Below are 21254 nucleotides of genomic sequence, written 5' to 3' on the forward strand. Positions count from 1 at the left end.
ATATGCTTTTCTTTTTTATTTACACTCAGGAGGATTTAGACAATTTTCACATCTCTAAATATTATGTTAACTAATATGTATTCAGCAGTAGTAGTATTACAAATTAAATGAAAACAAATGAAAAAGGAAAGGAATAAGGGGGAAGATTTGGAATCAGCAGCTAAAAGCATGCAGCGCATTGGTATTTTTCTTTTCTTTTTTATTTTATAGGAGGAAAAGTAGAAGAAGAAGAAAAAGAGGCATTCAGCTCTTCTTCTTCTTCTTCCGTTCTTCCCTACCCAGCTTGCTGTGTAGAACAATAATAACAACTAAGATAATATCTCCCTCTCTCTCTCTCTCTACCCAGCTACTAGCTTTTTTCCCTCCCTTTGGCGTGAGCTCAAAGGAGGAAAAAATAATTTTCTAAATTCTATAATAAAGGGTGCCCCTTTTGTTTCCAGTGGAAGGCGCGCCTGCGTCGTTGTTGTATTTACTTGTCAGTTGCTGTTAGAGATTTGTGAGGGTGGGAGGTGGGATTAATTCCTCATCATTTCATTATGTAATACTGATATTATGTACAATATATAGTATCAAGAAACTATCATTTTAGTGATCTTTTTTATATTTTATTTTTGTACTTGAATTTATTGTGATTGTGGTTTTTCCTCCCTTCTTCTGATTCTCTACACAATAATAATAATGTGATTGTGTGACATATGGAATTTGTATAATACATATTTTTTTCTACCTTATGAATGGTAAGATCAAATAATATTTGACTAGGGCCTGGTATTCGGTTTCAATTTGATACTTCGAATATTGATTAATTTACATATTTTGTGCGTATGAAATTCTATACTCATTCTGCAAATCCTTTTCTGGATCGATAAGGATATATAAATGTAAATATTTTGAATTCCATAGGACTGGGAGGAGCTGTGATTTTTATTTGAATACATAAATAAGGCATATTATGTGATTCATTAGGCAAGGGAATGATATTTGGTCATTTTAATAAATAATTTGTACGATCTATAGTTTATTAAAATGCCAATAGTCGTTGAAAGTCATTGATTGATAAGAGACACAGAGCTATTGATATTTAAAAAAAATATATATATAATATTAAAATATGTATATTCTATATAGGTATATAGTTACTGAAATAAAATATTGAACATGTGTTTTCTGTCCATCTTCTGACTTTAATATTTATAATATTATGTAGGTAACTATGAACAAAAGACCTACAAATAATAATTTAATATTTACAAAAAAGGATTCAGTGAATGGGTGTGTATGTTCATATTATAGAATATAACTATGTTGAGTAGTCTTTTATGTTAATGTTGTAGATACCTACTTACTATAGTAAGGTTACTAATGATCCAAAAATAAATAGATACTAAATAGAGGAGAAGAACAGATTATATATGTGTATGTATGTACATAAGTACGTAATTGGGCTCTTCATGATTAAAACAACCAATGAAATCATAAATCATAGTATTAAATTATATTTAAGACCTTTTAAGGAATCAATTCCTTGAAAAATCTCCCTTATAAGAGTCTAGCTATATTGTATGCGGTAAATTACCTAATACATATTATAATATATGGACAGAAGGAGATATTTTATACATTTAGGTATTATATACAATATACAGTCGTAGAAGAAATTCAATATCCTCCTCCCCCCTTTCCCCACTGAATTATGCTAATAGGCTGCATCGTCATCTGCTTGCTTGTTTTAACCATAAAGAAAATAAAATTGAGACATAATGTCAACTCTCCTTCACGAGGGACATCTTTGTAGATAATATTATGTACCTACTCGTGTGGAATAATTCTGGCCCAGTCTTCTTCAATGTCTTTAATTACACTTATGGACTATGTATATATTAGAGTGTTTATTTTGCCTTGTTTCGTCACATTAGGCTCGCCTTTATTTCAAATGAAGAAAATATCTAGTGATTTCTTTAGCCAGCCCGTTTATATGTAATTGGTAATCTGGAGAATGAATTTTCTTTTCCTTAGCAATTGTCATTTTTATTTAATTCCTGAGTAGTGAACATTCGTGTGTGCTCATAAAAGACGGAGCGTAACCCTGAGGATTTGTTGCGGAGTTATGATTGTAAGTCCTTGTTGGACTCAGAGTATAATTGGGGATCGACATCGGAGTAATTCTGACAAATGTTTATTCCCTCATCACTGGTGCTTGTAGTTGATCTAATGAAACTTCATGAAAGCGAAGCTGCTCTCCTCATAAGCATATTTTTCTCTTTCCTCCCTTTTCACAGCATATTGTATCTGATCTAGTGAAACGTCATGAGCATTATTCTTTCTCTCCTCCAAAACATTCTTCCAATTGGCAGGGTTACCATGTTGATTTTTGGTTTCTTTTTTTTCAACATGCCCATTGTACACAGGATTTTCATCAATACAAATATTTGGTTTTTTAGTCTTGGATCTATTCTGGTACTGATTGTCTAATCAGTCTCCCCATTTAAGTCTTTTTTTTTTATCAGTCTGATATTTTTTTACCATTCAACAGTTCTAAGAACCGATTAATCCGTCCTACAGTTATTTTTAATTTCTACCAAACACCGAGGCCTTCAAAGCTACTATCAGCCAGCATTGGGACGTTATGACAGAAGATTATATCTGCAGTGGTTCCCAGGCTATCTCCTGTCGCCTAGAAGCCATCATTGCCGCTAAAGGCGGCTACACTAATGGTTAAGAGAGCTGATACACAAATATATATTTAATTTTAATTATTGTTAATTAATCAATCATATCTCGAAGAAGTTTGAAATTCTTAGAGCTCAGATTTTAATGAAGCACTCGGTAGCTATGTAAATATACTTATAAGTTCTAGCCATACACCTTCTTTTTCAAACTTCATGTAACTTGTCTCTTTAAAAGAGGTTATGATGAAACTTCCCTCACTGAAATGATGTTGTTACTAACCTCGTTATTTCAGCTGCTGTAGTTACCATAAAAGACCGATAAGGTCCGGTCATAGGACTGACAAATTTTATTAGAAATGGACGAATAAGAGTGCAATCTTTATGGTTTTTTTAGACCGATCCAACACTAGTTCGACAAATTTAAAAAACCTTTCGCTTAGTCATAGCTGACGAAATTATATACACTGTTATATTACGAAAAGTAATTATTGTTTTATTTATCTTCCTCTCACTGTCCCGTAGTCCATGAAGTCTTCCTCAATTTTCAATTTCCTTGACAAAAACTATATATATATTTGTTTTTTTCAATATATAGATAATTTTTAACTTTTCTTATATTAGTAAAATTACTAATTGATAGGTATTCTCTGGTATATTTAAGTGATTCACAGTTTTAACTCATGAATAATAAGTTATATGAATAGATGGAAATGGAATGTGAATGAAATTGTAATAATGTACAAATTGCGACTAAAAAGTGAGATAAAACATATCGAATGAAGATTTATAATTACTTAAGAGATAAATTTAATGAAATGATTGGGATTTTGTAGGATGTTCAATATAATATTAAGTGTTATTTTTGACTTATCTTATACATATGGCACATTAAAACATTCAAGGGTAAATACATTAGTAAATGATATAAAAATAAGATTTATTATCCTATTGGAATTTTTTTTCCAAAAATTTAGTATTTGAAATCATTTTCAAAAATGTTTAAGGGTATGAAATTGTTTTCCAATTTTTTTTTTTGAAAATATCTATGGATTTTTGAAAAAAAAAAATCATACAAATTTATTATTTGAAATAATTTTCCAATTTTTTTTTTTTTTTTTGGAACAGCTATGGATTTTTGAAATAAATTTAATTTTTAATATATTTTAATATAATAATTTAATTTTTGGGGTTTTTAACGAAAAATTCACCACCCCAAAAAAATGTAATCTTGCCCTGGATAGCATCATCCTTGTTGTAAGTATAGGTAGTTAATAATTAAAATGCCTTTTTTCCAATAATAGTGATAAAAAAACTAGACGGATAACTTGAAGCTTGTACAAAATCCTAACTTACACACGACCTGTATGTATATGATGATGATGATTTCAGTAAGTGTTATTTGGGTTCAACTCACTCTATATTATATAGATTGATTCAATTATCTTTGACAGTACTTCCGGGAAGGCTGTTAATATATCCTCTATATAAATATTATTATAAACATATATATATATATAGATCTAGGGAGTCTGCAGGATTGAATAAATATGTTTTTTTTATAGGGGGGGGGCTTGGTTTTTTAATAAAAAAAATTAAATCCATAAAATAAGTTTCTTTGAAAAAACATTCCAAAAATTGAATTTCAAATGTAAAAATTTCAAAAATCCATAACTTCTCATAACAAATTTTTTTTTTTGAAATTTTTTTCAAAAATTATATTTCAAATATTAAATTTCTTGGAACAAAAAATCATAAATTCACAGCTAATCACAAAAAATTATTTTTTTTGGATAAATCCATAGCAATCAACAAAAAATTAAATTTTTTCTCTGTTGCATGATTTGCCCGAATGATTTAAATATTTTTAGTAAAAATTCCTTAATTTGGGAGGGAGGGGCTTCAAGCCCTCCAGTCTACCCCCTCCCTGGTATTGTGTATGTTCGATAACGATATGATTTTTGGATCATTCGAGAATGGCGTAGATAGGTAGAATTTATAGTTTCTCTATAAGTGAATCAAATATATATCAAAAATACATCCGAATTGACAATTATTTTAAGTCAGACTGACTGTGTATCATGCTGGTACCTCACCAACATACAAAATTTAGACTGTATTGTGTTGTGAGCTGTAGATTTGCTTTACTTATTTTCACCAAATCAGGGCTTTTAATAACGTTGATTCATTTAATTAGCTCTTGTTAACCTCTGAACAAAGTTTTTTATGTGATATTGTCCATTTGGGAGGCATAAACAACCAAGTTTTATAAGAATCAAAACTCTTTTTTCATTGATATTAAGTAAAGTATTTAACTATTTCTGTGTATATGGATGTCAAAATAGGTCTAACAAATAAAAGATATTGAGTATTACTATCTATCGAAAATCTATTCTACTATTGTCTATTTTTATTATTGTATAAATCCGGAACACTAATATATATTAAAAATATGTTTCTACATTATTATAGAATCAATCATATTTCCATAGTGTAAACAATAAATTTACTTTAAAATAATAAAAATTAAGATATTTTTTTTCTGAATAACTGAACAAATTTAACCATTTCATAGGGATATTCAATATCTATTAATTGAATTTGTTTATTAATTGTTATCAAGTAGGATTCAATGCAGGTACTACGTCTTTTTTGAAAGTTTAAAATTGCACTATTTTATGAAGTAAAAATATCAACTGCCTTCAATTGCGATGCAATTTGTGACGTAAGTGAAAACACTATAATTAAATTATAATTTCATAGTTGGTAAGAATTGGCTAACTATTAATAATTAATTTTGGGCCTTTTCCTTCTAGTTTATTTTTTGAGAAGGAAAGGTTGGGATTTACAATAAAGGAAGCCACGTGACGTAGGATCCTGATTTCTACATTATTTGTACCTATTAATTTTATAAATGTGATCCTTCATGGATTGATAGCTATTTAATACTCTTCTATTATTAAGAGGAGGTTATGATTCATTAGTCATTATTATTACTTATATATTGCTTATTGCATGTATAACGTATAATAATGTATATGTAGTGCTTTTTTCTACTCATTACTCATGTGGGGATGAATGTCATTAGAACCTAGGGACGCCCCCTATTTTGTTTTGTTAATTTGATTCTCTTTTTAAGTACGTTCAACCAGCTATAAAAGTATTTTTAAATACATTCTATCATAATTGACTTACATGCCTTGTTAGATATATAATATACAATTTATTATTATACAGATAGAGACGGGACTCTTTTGGTATTAGTAGTCCACCATTTCATCAAGATAATAATAAGTCCTTACGCTTTGTGATTATCAATACCTACATTGTACATAGATGCTTTGTTTAAGTCGAAATCTCTCTTTAAGAATGAAGGATTTCAAGCATGATGAGTAGATAAGTAGATATTGTGGTTAGGTTTGCCAATGTGTATGTATTAGCGTTGTCATGATGTCAATATTATCGTACCAGTTCAGGTAGCAAAATCGTTATTGACTAAAAATATATATACGACTAGGATGGGCACACGATAGAGTACAAACCTCCGCCTATTTTTCCCCTTAAGAAAACAAAATAAATAAAGACAAGAGGGGATTACAAAAAATTTTGGTCGATTATTTTTTGCCTGACCTTGATGGAGGTAAAAATGTCGTGAATGTCAGGATTTTGGTGGAGGATTTAAACATCACAGTACTGCGTATAATGCGCACTAATTTCTCTCTCCGTATCTATCAATGATATAGGCAGGAATTACTCATATGTCGATCCTCAATTATAATCTGAGTCCAACAAGGGGACTTACGCTTATAACTCGACAACTAATCTTCAGTGTTACACTTCCTCTTTCAAACACTAGTGATGACTTTATGCATACATATTCTCTCTTTACGAATAAAATATTAATGATAACAGCTTTGGGGGGGAAAAAACAAACTATTTAGGTAGCAACTACATTATGATTTTATTTTCATCAATGAACATCATTGCATCACATTGTGTTAGATATTTAAATGGCAGTGTTGATATTTCGTGCAACATTAATTATTTTCCGGGTTGGTCTTACTTAAGTGATTCCTTTTAGAACGATATTTCAGTTGAGAATGCTTATCTGTCTCAGACTACAAGTATATACCGAAATTTAATCGTTCTCAAACTGTATATCAGTTTTATTGATTTCAAATCGAAATTATTATAATTAGCCAATTTTTTCCGACTGTAAATTATTCTTCACTTTACAGGTCCGTGTTCTCTGTGAGGCCAAGGGGGGGGGGACTGCCCACCAAATTTTTTCAGGTATTTGTATTTACCACTGTATTAATGATGTGACATTCCATGGGCACTCCAACCAGAACCCATATGAAAAAATCATACGGCCATATTAAAGCCGTGACAATGGAATTATCGATAATTTTCCGCTGTGTAGCGAGAGCTAATATGTATCTAACCAATCAACGTTGTGTTTAAAAAAATGGCATCTAATAACCAAATTCCAAGGATAGGTTGAAAAGTTTTTGACCTAACAAGGATACAAGACATTTTTCACAATTTTTTATTTTATTTTTCAGCATAGTTTCCTTTTAACTTTAAATACTTTTCCCAGCGATACTGTTATCTCTGTAACCTGTCCAAATAAAACTCGGCGTTTTTCTCCGCAAAAAAAATGTTCACGAGATACTTTTTGTTTTTGGCTCAATTACTCCGAGTTGGACTGACTTAGACGGCTCAAATTCTAATACTACAAGCCTTTATATGTCTGCTTTTGTTTGAATATATTTAAGGGTTAAATTATTAAGAGACTGTTACATAACAATTGCTCATACAATGTGTCTAAAACTTTGTTGAGTAGCTGTTAACAAATGCTAGGTTGATGTGACTAGCTTTTATTAACGAGTGCTGCCATCTTCACGTTGAGACCGGTATTATGTTGTGTAAGCAATGTTGTTTGCTCATGTAAAATCAAAGTTGCAGTCATTAAGAGTACCTTTAAATATATGTTCTGACCGAAGTTTTTGATGAGAACGAGACTGTTCATGACCAAAGTTTTAGATCATGAAATCAATCTTCTTCTTTTTTTTTTTTTTTCAAGAAATATGAAAACGTAAAACCGAATGAGATCCTTTATAAAAATTATAACGATTTTGGACCGTTCTAAAATTAACAAAACAGAATTACAACACTAGAATGATGGACATGAACAGAATGGTTTACATACATACATATACGTACAATAATAGTTGGAGCATTGAGAATGTAGAGAAAAAGGAAGAGAAAAAAGAAACAAAGTTTAATAAACTTACATATTATATATACAATTGCATTTTAACAAAAAAAAGTATACAATTAAATTAAGGGATGTGCATTATTTAAAAGGTTTTGTGCTTGCGTTGATGGTATGTGAACTTCTTCTATGTAGAAAAGGGGTGTATATTATTACATTTAAAATTGTGTGTTTTTGCAATTAAAACAAGATACATAAGGCTTGCTTCTGGAAGACGATGAATTTTTAGTTTCAACAAATTAATGGTGCCCGATAGGTTACGTGAATACATAATCTTCTCCTTCCACTCTGAAATTCGTTGCAGTTGTAGCTAAATCCCACTTGTCGGTCCTAAAAAAAGTATAATAGATCCTTCGTGACGGTTTTGAGTTTGATGTTCCTTTTTTAAATTATTCTGTCAGATTACATAATAAATTATGTTATCTTCTTACAACATATCGTATATTATTATTTGGCTTAATAAACCATGACATTCTCAGGGAAAAATCCAAGGATCGATAGACTGGACTGGAAAATTTAAGAAGAAAAAATTAATCGAATTTTGATTCTTGTTGGTATTAATTTTATATATGTATTATTCTCGTTTTTCTACTAAAAACATGAAAGGAAAAAAAAAAATATGATTTTTTTTTTTAAGTTTACTATTTTTTAATTTTAATATTCAACTATTCCTTGTTCCAAATAAAACCTGACACTTAATGAATTTATAAACAAAGTCCTCAAACCGGATGTGTAATACAGAGGGTGGATAATTACCCTATTAATGGTGCAATTAATGACTTTTTAATGAAAATTACTCATTATTAAGGTGTACAGTCGAACTTGATGAAGGCGTCAACGCTTATTACAGATATTTGTTTATAGTAGACATGTATATTAGTTATTTAATAGTAATAAGGCTGTTGGATTCGGCTATTGCTCGAACGAAAAAAAAACTTAATTTTATCGTGCGTGTACATGCATACGTGTATATATATATAAATCCTGTATAGCTGTCCTGTTAATTTGTAATGGGTAATATAAAAAGGTATGCGTGCACTAGCAAAACACGGTACACCTGTAGTCACGATGAGATGTTCCATGGAGTGACGAACTGGAGTATGGGAGTCCAGAGCGGAGAAGAGTAGGTAGAACTGTTCAGTAAACTCCTGCTGAAGGATGAACACGGGAGGGGCTTGCTTCTTAAGGTGAAAGCGGATCGGTCGTTTGAACAGAGAGCCACTCATGACGTCAATTTTAAGTTGATTACGTCTTAAAAAGTCTATTCCCGGAGTCAAGAACACAAAAATCCCAAGGATAAATATTACCGTTCAAAACGATGTCGAATGAGGAAATCCCCAGAGAAACGACTTTCTGTCCGTCAAAAGTTATTAGTGATGGGAGTTTCACCTTCTTAATGCCGTTGAGGGCTAACCTTTTAGGTAAAACCGATACCTGGGCTCCTCAATCAACGAGGTCTCGAAAGTGTGAATGAGTACCTTGTTAGGATGGGATACCTCAGCTCTGAAGAGCCAAGGGCTAATTAGTTTTTTGAAAGAAGGGCAAAAAATGGACATTGAGAACTAGAACAAAAAAATTAATTTTTTTCCTAAAAATTTAATTTTCTGTTTATAGGTATGGATTTTTTAAATGCTTTTCAAAAAAATCAAAAAACCAAGCACCCAAATATAATCCTGAGGACACCCCTGTTGTGTGTTAATTCACCACATATACGTACAATTGCCCGTATGTTTAAGAACTTTAAATAAAGTCTGCCAAATGAACGGAAGTACAAACAGTCATCATATTTAAATACGGAATCCTATGTAATAGAAGCAAAATACATCATGTTATATACTTCGCTATGTAGGGGTACGAGTATAATAAATATATTGTAATAATTGTCATCTCTTAATTATTTTTATATACATACATAAGTACACATACCTACATCACATTTTCCTGTAATTAACGTTGCTATATTATTCATAATTTTCTATACAACGTACTATAATATTGTACATAATATCAACTATGTATCATGAGTATTCTTCGGTGTAGTCTTAAGACGGATCCTTGAATTTTACCAAAAAAAAAAGCGATAACGTAGACCTCTTAAACCAAATGAGAAGTATCTTATAATAGCAATATCATTATTTTTTTATATAATTATATTATTTATTCTATTATGTAGGTGACTACTACTCAGGGGCTAAAAGGGAAAAACAGACTTTCTTCCAAAAAGAAAAGGGAGAATGGGGGAAAGACTCAAAATCAATAGGTAGTCATGCTACTCTGTGCCAATTCTCTCAAACTATAGAATTATTATTCCATTATGTCTCGAAATTGTTCAAACAAATTGTGATTAACAAAGAAAGCCTATTCGAATTCATTCAATGAAAGTTACTCAGTACACTGATAGGAGGAAAAGAGGCAGAAACATCCACAGCTGACAATATAATACAGTGTACATTTAAAATTCCATTTGACCGATTCTATGGATGAATTCTTAATTACATCAGTTATGTTTCAACCTATAGTAACGTCAAGGGAACTTCAAAGTGTTGCATTAATTACATTTGTACAACTCATACATCACTCTGATTGGGGAGACAATCGGTTCATGGATTGAGATCCCAAAAAAACAGATCATGGTTTGAAAATGATTAAATTTTGGTCTACCATCTGAGATCCCGGTTTCGAAAAAGTGACTCAAGACCGAACCAGAAAAAGAGTGTTGAGGACTAGTGTTGTATCGGTCCATTCCAGTCTTAGTACGGTCTTTAACTGCCAGTATACAAAAGTATTATATTTTGACTTAGCTACATAGTTTATTCTATTATATAACGAAATAATAAAGAAAAACCACACCCTCAATGACGTCATGAGGGATCGATTTTCCTTCTTTATGGGCCAACAAGTGAAACGGTATGTGACCAGACTAGACTGAACCGCGGTCCTGGGTCCTTTATAAGGACCGACACAACACAATTAAGGAAAGATAAGTTGGACTAGACGGGACCGTACTGCGATCCTCGGTCCTAGATAAGGACCGACAAAACACTACAGTAGAATATACGTAGTAATAGTTGATAAAATGTACTAAGTGCTCATGTGTTTTTTTATTTCAAGGTTCTAGTATTATATAAACGTTATACATACATATATTATATACATATGAAGAGGAAAAATATATTCAATCACAAAATGATAAATAATCTCTTTAAATATATTATTTTGTTCATGAAGTGAGGATATTATGTTATGGATCTATATACCTATATATGTGTAATATAGAAAATCAGAAATTGACCCAAGGTTAATATTACTCCTCAATACTAGTGTTGAAGCAATTGATCGAAATTCAAACCTTTGACCGAAACTTCCTTCTCTAAAAAAAAATTATGACATGGTATCCAAGTTAGAATTCATTATGTAGCTCAGTCTTCAACATGCGGAGGATGATTTATTCTCTTAAACTCAATCTGTATAGGTTCGATACACAGTCACTCCTAGAAGAAAGAAATATACAATAAAGTCATGGAGTTCTAGAGGCCTAGAGGGATTGGTTGCCAAAAAAAAAAAAAGGATAAAAAAGAGTCCATCACGGCTTTACCTCGCTAACACAAAAATACTCTTTTATTTTGTTTTCAGCTGTTGATTGTTCCCTCTCGCTTGTTACGTCATGGCTATTTTATAATTTCTTCTAATTGATAAATACACGAAGTAATAGGTTATTCTATAATTATGCTCCGTTTCCAAAAGAACATGAATACAATTTCTTGTTGATCCCTTGTCGTTTATATAGTATATATATTGGCCATCTAATTATTTCTATGAATAAATTTTGGGTATGATATAGTAATATAAATTAGTAGCTACGCTTTTAATGAAATATTGCTAAGCAATACTATAATAATCTAACGAATAAAATACAATGTAGATTTAAATATTACAAAATATATTTTAAGAATGGTGAAGAAATAATATATTAGTGTGATAGTCTGGTAGTACATACGAGATATGTAGCAATTGGTATGATTGACGTATTTGGCTAACTACCAGATTATTTGGGGCCTTTTTTTTTTGTTTCTTTTTGGAGGAAAGGCTGTGTGATAAAATAAAGGTAACGACGTGCATTGTCATTTTTAACTCCATTCCTTCAAGAGGGGAAATTAAGAAAAACAACCTAAGCAGCATGCCTGATTATTCCATGTGTCTTAGAGTTTCATGTTTATTGGTTATGTATATTGACTTGAAAGACAATTCCTAGATCAGATGAAGTAATTGTAATATTTTATTATATATAACTATGCTAAATCAGTGCACTCCATCTTACCAATGAAAGGAATACTAAAAAAATAAACATTTTGACGATCTGTGACATCTTAAGGATTTCCAGAATTAAACCCACCACAACTCTATAATGTATAGTGTTTGCTATTGGTCTAGAAATCCTAGACTGGCCACAGACAGTTATAATGTTTCTAAAGCGTTTTCACTGACTTAACAAAATGAAGAGGTGAAGGATATGTACTAAATTCTATAACTTAAAAATCTAAAACTAAGTGGTGCTGTTTATTCATTGTGATGCCACGTGAAATGTTCTCTACAATTCGATCTAAACCGCTTTCGTAGTAGTAAATTCGGTCTACATTTCAGAAGATAATATTTTGTAGCTGTGTAGCCTCCATTATAAAGAACCTTTGAAAGTACAGAGTAGTGTACCCAAGTAACTGATGAGTGATGGCTAGAGTTGACATTTGGTATGGAAAAAAACTAAGTTTAGAACTTAGAAATTGAGAAAATGGTTGTTGCGTTTACTCTTTCTTCTTTTTAGTGAATTATTTAATAGGTCGTTGTGATGTTAACTTTTCCATCTGAATTAAGCATTCTCACCTATCTTTGGTGTAAATTGTTTTAAAGTTGCATAATAAAATACATATATATTAATTTAAATATAGTTCTAATATTTGTCCTATACTAATGTTATTTTAAATGTTGAAGGTTCTCCTCTTTATACCAGGTATACGCCTATGAAATGAGACTTTTTTTTAAAATTTTGAACGTTTATTGCGAAAAAATGGTTACATATTTAATTTTCAAAGTATGTGCCTTCGCTAGCCACACATTTTTCCAATCTTTCAGGCAATTTATGGATGGTTTTCCAAAGAAAATTGTTCGTCTTTGGCTCCAAACCAGCCATCGATCCATTTTTTGGCTTCAGCGTGAGAATCGAAGCGTAAATCATTGAGTGTGTGGCCTATCAATGCAAACAAGTGATAATGGGAAGGCGGCAGGTATGGTGAGTAAGCCGCATGAGCAAGAATTCCCAGTTGTACGACTCAACAAGCTTGCGGGTGGCTATAGAGCGATGCGGTGGTACGTTGTCATCAAGTAAAATTACCTTCTGTTGCCTCGTTTTATATTTTGGACATACTTGGCGAATAGCATGGTTCAAATCGGCCAATTGTTGTTTGTAGCAATTACCATTAACGGTTTGACCGGGTTGTAGAACCTCTTGCTCTCAAGCTCTACTTGTTGTAGAAGTTGTTGCGCTCTTCATTTCACACGTCAAAAACACCACTTTGGAATTTTTCAAACCTCCTGAAGCACTGTGCTCTGCTTAGAACATATGTACGGTAAGCTTCCACAAACAATTGATGGGCTTGAGAAGCGTTTTTCTTGAATTAGTAACAGAAAATCAATGATTTCCGCACATCCTAGTTTGTAAGCACAAAATTAGACATTTTTACGAGCGAAAAAAGTGTGTTGTTGAATGAAACTGTACAAACAATGAATTAAGTTTTGTTGACATATGTCGAAATAAGCATTTAGATTTTTGTGCCAATTTATAACATCTAACTGGCGACACCTAAAAACCAATAGCCGAAAGTCTCATTTCATAGGTGTATACCTAGTAGCAGTAATTCATTTTCTCTCCCCTTCCCTAAAAAAACGTGTACTCTAGTAATGACTCATAGGCATTGCCCCTGTCACTTCTCTGTTACTTCATTACTGTGAGAAGTGGAGTGATTTTCTTACCATCTGTTATGTATTCGTGATTCCTTTTCTACCTTCTCATCTTTTAGTTATTGTTATTATTTAATATATGTATAAAGTACTGCCTTCATTCTTCTTCTTACAAATAGCCGTGCATTGTGTATGTTTTTCAGAGAGGTTATGATTATGTATTAGTAGGAATATATACGTATTCCTATTAAATTACATCATTGCCTTATTCCTCCACGTCTCTTCTCTCCTCATTTCTCTCGGTCGTCCTGGAATCCTTTATTTAATAGTTTGTGTCTCTTTAACCTCGTCAAGACACCACACCATCGATATATGATTTTTATGAAACTGCCCTCCACCTCTTTTGAATTGACTCAGTTGCAAACTGGTCATGAGGAAGAGCACGGAAAGCAAACTATCTATTGACTTATATGACCTAAAATATAACATAATTTGCTGAGCTTTCAGGACTGATAAGACGTCACCAAGAACTTTTTAATATTACCAAAAAGAGAAAGATTCGAAATTACCCATCAATAGGGATAATCGATAGATATATAATAAATATCTGTGTAAAACGGGATCTTACCAATATATATAGATCCTATTAATTTTTTTAAATTTTCCCCGTCGAGGATTAATAACATAAAGAGTACCCGTTTTTTAGGATTTTATTTGGGTATTATTTTTACAATTATATTCTGGTTCCTGGTATTGCCCGGACCCTTCCATAGTCTTCTTATACTCATTTTCCTTTTTTATTTACAGATAATATATATGTGCACTAAATATCTACATGGAAAGGAGCAAGATTGCGAGAAAAAAAAATTTGAGAGTCATCGTCATGATGAATAAATTGAAGTCACCTCCATTTTCATCAGATTCCACGTCCTGACCTTCATAACTTCATACTATATAGGCATGTTGCTAAGGAAAATATTTATCTGTGCGGATATGCTTCGCGGGATGAGGGTCTTTTTATCCTTCATGATGATATTTTTCTGTGTCAGAACAACGGATCAAGTGGATATTGGTAAGTGATCATTATCATCATTAAATATAAGGAGGGAGAGAGGTTAATTTCTCGCGTCATTTAGGAAATTCATATCACGGCTCATAAATTTATATTTATGATTTTTTTTTTTGGACACATAGTTTTATAAATGAATTATTTTAAAATTGATGACTACAGTCTTCTACATACATATATCCATATTTTAATATAAAAGATGAAGAAAAAAGTTCTGAGCGTTTTTTCGCTTTATTTTGTCCATGAAATTAACGTATTTAGGATTATCCGATTTAGATGGTTCCGAACGGATTTCTAGCTAATCTTCAGTTCCTGAGCAATGGAATAAGTGCTCATATGCCGGTCCAACTCGACGATTTCCATTATTTTATGGACATTTTGACGACCATATTACCAGAACGGAATCGTTGGCTGTTGCATTCGATACTGTATTAGGTATATAAACAACACCATTTTTTTTTTGCCACCTGCTCCGCTTTTTCACCTTGGTCGTTGTGGTACTCAAGAAGTATCAATTTTTTTCTATTTTTACTTCCATTTTAGAACGCTGTAACACACAAATGGTGTCACCAAACACAAAACGGTAAATTAACTTTTTTTAAATTTAACCTTGTCCTCTAAACATACTTTAAGCTTTTTTTTTTAAATTTAATGTATTAATCGTGAGATATAGTTCACTAAAGATATCTTTCGAAAAACGCTCAGAACTGTTTACTTAACATGATATATTAGTGTTGTATTTGAGTCAAAATTGTAGATTTGATAATTTCAGGGGTGTCAGCAAGAATTTTTTTTTTTTGGTTTCTTTAAATGGATATATCATTATATTATTTGGGAAATTAAACGCAACGAATACCTATGTTCGTAATTTGGGACATCTAAGCCCCTGAATTTCCATGTAATACCGGATGCATAGTTGAAAAAAAAAAACTTATAAAGAGAGGGATAAGAAAAACACATGAGAGGAATTGATAATTCCTCTCATTAGCTGACAAACTGTTATTGACACCCCCTCCTACAAAATTAACACAATCAATCCAACAATGGTCTCACAAAGGGACAAAATAATCGAGAATGTTTCTTTACTTCCTGCGGAACACACACCAACAGAGATCCAAAATTTGACATAGGCAGACTATTTTCAAAGGACATTAAAGACGCTATCGGCATCGAAACAAGCTTCAACAAGATAAGGTACCAACACACATAGCGAAAGTTACCTGTTCCTTTTTTTGAGACCAACATTCCATTCTGGCCGAAAACAATGTAGCACCATACTGGCCAAATGTAACTGTCTCGTATTTTCCTTCTGGTTGCATGTTGAGGCCAAGACTTACCGGACTGAATATAGAAGCTTTCAAGGCTTCCGTTGATGAACATTACACCTCCATGAGCCCCATTTACATTATTACCGGCTGACATACAGCTTCCAGGGGCGCATCAAAGTCGATGGAGACTATATTGAAAATTAGAAATGGTAACACATGTGCCAACACCTGTACAAAGTACTATACTCTAATCATTACTCGAGTAATTATTCGAACTTTAATTAGTTAAAATTAGAGTTCAAGTAAAGTCAAATTTAAAAAACTATATTTCGTGTGGGTTAAGTCGAGTAGTTTTTTAAGCTTGAATAATACTAAAATATATAGGTATATATTTATACTTTTGTTGGACCTAATTATTTCGGTCCAACAAAAAGCTTGGTCTGGACCGGTCTCATATAAAAATTTGGTATAGATCGGTCCAAAGGAAAAATTTGGTTACAGAGAAATTGCTTTTAACATGACATCATATGTTTTTCAAGTACAATGAAGTTATACAAAGTTTAAACAGAGATAGATCGGATTCATTTTGATCCTGCTATCTCTTATATGTATAAAATATTAGTTCTAGAACTTATATATTTTTTTTGAAAAAATAAAAGACAGTTGATCTATAAAAAAAATAAAATAACATAATATATGATACCGAAAGAAATTAGTCCACAGAGTGAGACTGAATCAAAATCGGTCTACATAGTGAGAACAAAAAAAATCGGCACTAGTATATATATATAGAGAGAGAAATATATGTATAAAACATGAACTACCGGTTGTCTGTAAAAATTAAAAAAATCGAAAATGAACATGATAATCCAGATAATTTGAAGAGTAGCTTAGCTGTAATGGCGTTTTATTAGATCAGCTGTAGGTAGCCGTAAGAACAAAAGAAATCAACACAAATCCCACTCCATATACATCAAGGACAGATAGGCTGGAATTACTCCGATGTGGATCCTCAATTCTACTCCAAGTCCAAAAAAGGATTTTCAAATTACAACTCACTTTTGATTACTTTATACTTAGATAATCCATCCTCTAAATAATCGTTTTATTTCATATCGTATGCAACTGAAAAACTGTCAAATCAAAAATAATGTCAGCGATTAGTTTTAAAGGAATTATATTTATATTAGAAATAAATGTCGTGCTGGAAGGTTCAGGCAATGGGCTTGGCAAAATGAGGGTGGGACTGAGGCCAAGAATGAATCCACCTTTAATATATATTACCTGGGGAATGGCCCAATTTAAAAAAAAATGGGACTAATGAAGGCGTGAACATTTTGTATATTGTTTTCAAACAAAATTAAATTGAAAGGCATTCGCCCTATAAAATTTACACCCCCGGATTCTTTTGATTACAACTACTCCTACATATTAGTGTTGGGATTCATTCCATGACTTTTTTTGAATTTATATAGTCCAGTATCACCATGATGTTCCTTATTCATCAGTAACGCTTATGTACGTTTGTCAGCTATTAGTTTGACTAGTCTCTTACTCCTTAAGAGTGTTCTGAAATCAAATTATCCTTATAAAGCTGTGAAAAAGAGAATGGGTGAACGATGAGAGAGATTGACGTAATTGACAAATTGTCTGACTCCTTTCTTTCTCTTTTTATTTGTACAAGTTACAATTTATCATCTTATAACATCATATTTAATTACAATTCAACATCCGTCATTTTAATCATCAAATATATTTTGATGCATATCATTTCCTTCGGAAGTATAACAATTACTTATTTAAATATATTTCTTTTATCATTTAAACTTTATAATGTACCACAGAATACGTTTTATGAATAACTAATTTTCATTAAAAAAAGTTATTAATTACACCATTAATATATCTACCATGTAAGACAGTGATTTCCTACGGGGATCATCAGGAAATGTATTTTCTAGAAGATAAAAGTCTAGCAAAATTAGATATTCTTCTATTTAAAAAACTATAAATTGGGGCTCCTCAGTAGTGAAGAAGTTGGAAATCACTTATCTAAAGAATATTCCATTACTAGCAGTTGTATCCGGCATTGCACGAAGTTATTAAGCGTCGACAAACAGACTAACTGTAATTAAAGGATATATATATATATGTTCTTTTCTTTTATAAACGACGTGCTGAGCTTTACTACACACGCTCGGCGCTGCATTGTCATTTCTTGGATCAAGTAATCCACATTGCTATGATATTAAGTGCACACTTAAAATTTTATCATCTACAAACTTACACACAAACTTTCCTTTATTAGTATAGTTGACATTATCCTCATCACAAGTATTATAATTTATTTTGTTATTGTTTTAATTGCCCCCAATTATTTATTTATAGTTATTCTTCTCATTTTATGTAGCTTAAGTGTATTAGGTTTTGTCTCCCGAGATTTTTGGGGTTTTATACCTACATGAAAGACTTTATGAAATTATTTAATAATATAAGCTTCATTTAATTATATAAACCATTAAATTCAACCATAAATATACATTAAAGAATCCTTATTTTAAAGTTTTTACGATTTATGCTTTAGAATTGATGCGGGGTATGTATCCATAATACCTATTATTACGCAATTAATAAAACTAGGGTCCGAGAAATAAAGAAATTTTGAACTAGATTAACATTAATTTGTTCTTCTTAAATTAAAAATAAATAAAAACTTAAATTTGACAGTATTTATCACTAGCCGTAGTAACCCAGATTACCCTGAGTTATAAGGGGTATACAAACATACACATATTTCTTTAATAATTTCTGAAGATAACTCTTCAACAACTCATTGGTGTTACTCTCTGTTTTCATGAGCACACTCACTCGTAGTAGGTATGTTACAAAGTCTGAAAAAATCAAAATATGAATTTGAATATGGCCTCTTACGTTTTGTACGGAGCGTCTCTTCTCTTAAATACCTCAATTATTAAAATCACTGAGAAATTTGGGGATTCGTGGTCGAAAATTAGATCCACCTTCTCCTTGTATGGCACATACTACGACTGGCGTATTAAATATGACGCTCGGAGTTAGTTTATTGACTCGCACTCAAATTATGTCTCTCTTCATTTAGGAGGTCGTAGTTTCAATCATAGAATCTACACTTTTCTAGATACGAATGGTACGAGGTTCAGTGACCAAAAAAGAATGAGCATAACACAAACAAGACACTCCTCTCATAACTTATTGGCGTCTACAAAATTCTTCATCTAATAAAAATTGATTCCCTCTATCAATTTTTATATTATTTTTACTAATGAATTGAAAAAAGTTCCTGCTTCCTTTGGTTTTTAAATTAAAATTATCTATTAATTACAAGGTTGATTTTTACCAATTGCAACTTTCAAGTTCGAATTGGAAAGTAAATATGAGTTCTATAAATCATCAAAATACTCAAATGAAAGTATTTTTCAATTAATATAGATACTTAGTCTGATTGTTCAACCTACTTCTTATCTATAATATTTAATATATATTTCAACATATTCGCATGACAAAAAGTTGGGTAACCAATGAGTTAGAGAAGGTTATTTTAAACGATGAATTTTCGAATGAGTATGTGTATTATGTTATAATGAACACCTGAGAAGGGATTTTCGGACAACTCCTTAAAGTAATTAATATCAAAAATAAATATGTTAATAAATTAATTATTTTTAATATATGAATTATTTCAACATTACACAAAGTGAAATAGAATCATCCCAAATCTTCTCAAGTAATATGAACGGCATATTCCTAATGAAAAGTTTCAAAATACAAACATAGATGCATGTCATTCATATCTCATATTTGATGTCGTATGGATGTTATTTATTGTAATAGGGGGTAAAGGTAGGTCGGAGGGGGGATTACTCACTTGGGGTAGGAGCCATGGAAACAGTTGAATATTTTTCAGATGTATTTAAGGCCCTTCTTAGACTGGATCGACTCAACACTACTACAAATCATCAAATATGGTGATAGGAATCTTATAGAACAACAATAGCGTGGAGTTGTTTCCTTTTCTCCAGAGTTGAAGTACTTGAAATAATAAAAATATATTTAAGAATAATAGTACATACTACATTCTACATAGTAAGCAATAAGTTTTTTTCGTTTAAAAAACAATACAAGGCGAATGTTGAGACTAGGGAGAATATTCCCCCACCTCTTCCTCACACATACAGACTACATATTATATTCCTGTACATAGTATTATAATATGAAATACTTGGCAAGTAGGTCAAAGAAAATTTAAAAAAATACTAATAATAAAAGAGTTGAAAAAAGTGTGTGGTTCATAATATTCACGAAAGTTACATACAGAAAATGTATATTTGTAACTTAGAGAGTAGAGTGTGTCTTATGAAACCAATTTCGACGAGTCCAAGAATCCTTTTCCACCATGAGTTGAGGTTTAGTATTGGTAAAAATGTCCAGCAATATTTTTTCCCTGCAGCAAAAATTCGAAGGGCTACTTTCGGTTAGTCATAAAAATTATAGTATTCTTTTTGATGTGTATAATAATATGAAAAAGGCTTGCAAGAGTAAGATTGATAATTAGTTACCAATATCTAAAGCTTTAAAATCTGACTTTGGAATGTTCTTTCATATTTTTGACCTTGAATGATGAATTGTTAATCATCTTTGATGTCTAATTCTTTAATCCGTTGTTATTTTAGCTCCTTTAGTAGTTGATCTTCCATGATAAAATTCAAATAGTTTTTTGAAGGGTAATTCATTAAAATGCAGCATGCAAATAACCCATTGTAAAGGAATGTCTAATTTTTGCTCAATAAGCCTAATGTTGCCACCTTTATGCCCTGTATTTAGAGCAGTTCCTACACATCCAATGGCTCTGATAGAATGAAGACTTCCAGATTCATAAATTAAAGAAAATAATTCTTTTATAATGTGTTCTGCAATTACTGTTTTATGCTCAAACTTGTTGCAAATAAATTTTTTGTTTACTTCAACAATTTGATTAATATTAG

The 21254-nt window shown here is 31.4% G+C and overlaps 1 protein-coding gene across 1 annotated transcript in view; it reads left to right on the forward strand.

The window, feature by feature from the left end:
* The first annotated feature begins 432 nt into the window (after positions 1 to 432).
* Positions 433 to 21254, forward strand: part of LOC121131733 (discoidin domain-containing receptor 2) — a 34675-nt gene continuing 13853 nt past the window's right edge. The window contains exons 1-2 of the mRNA XM_040727091.2: positions 433 to 737; positions 14704 to 14968. Of these exons, the coding sequence (XP_040583025.2) occupies positions 14857 to 14968 (112 nt within the window). The 5' untranslated portion in view covers positions 433 to 737; positions 14704 to 14856. The remainder of the gene's footprint in view (positions 738 to 14703; positions 14969 to 21254) is intronic.

Source organism: Lepeophtheirus salmonis, chromosome 1 (assembly GCF_016086655.4).
Source record: "Lepeophtheirus salmonis chromosome 1, UVic_Lsal_1.4, whole genome shotgun sequence".
In the NCBI taxonomy this organism is placed as follows: domain Eukaryota; kingdom Metazoa; phylum Arthropoda; class Copepoda; order Siphonostomatoida; family Caligidae; genus Lepeophtheirus; species Lepeophtheirus salmonis.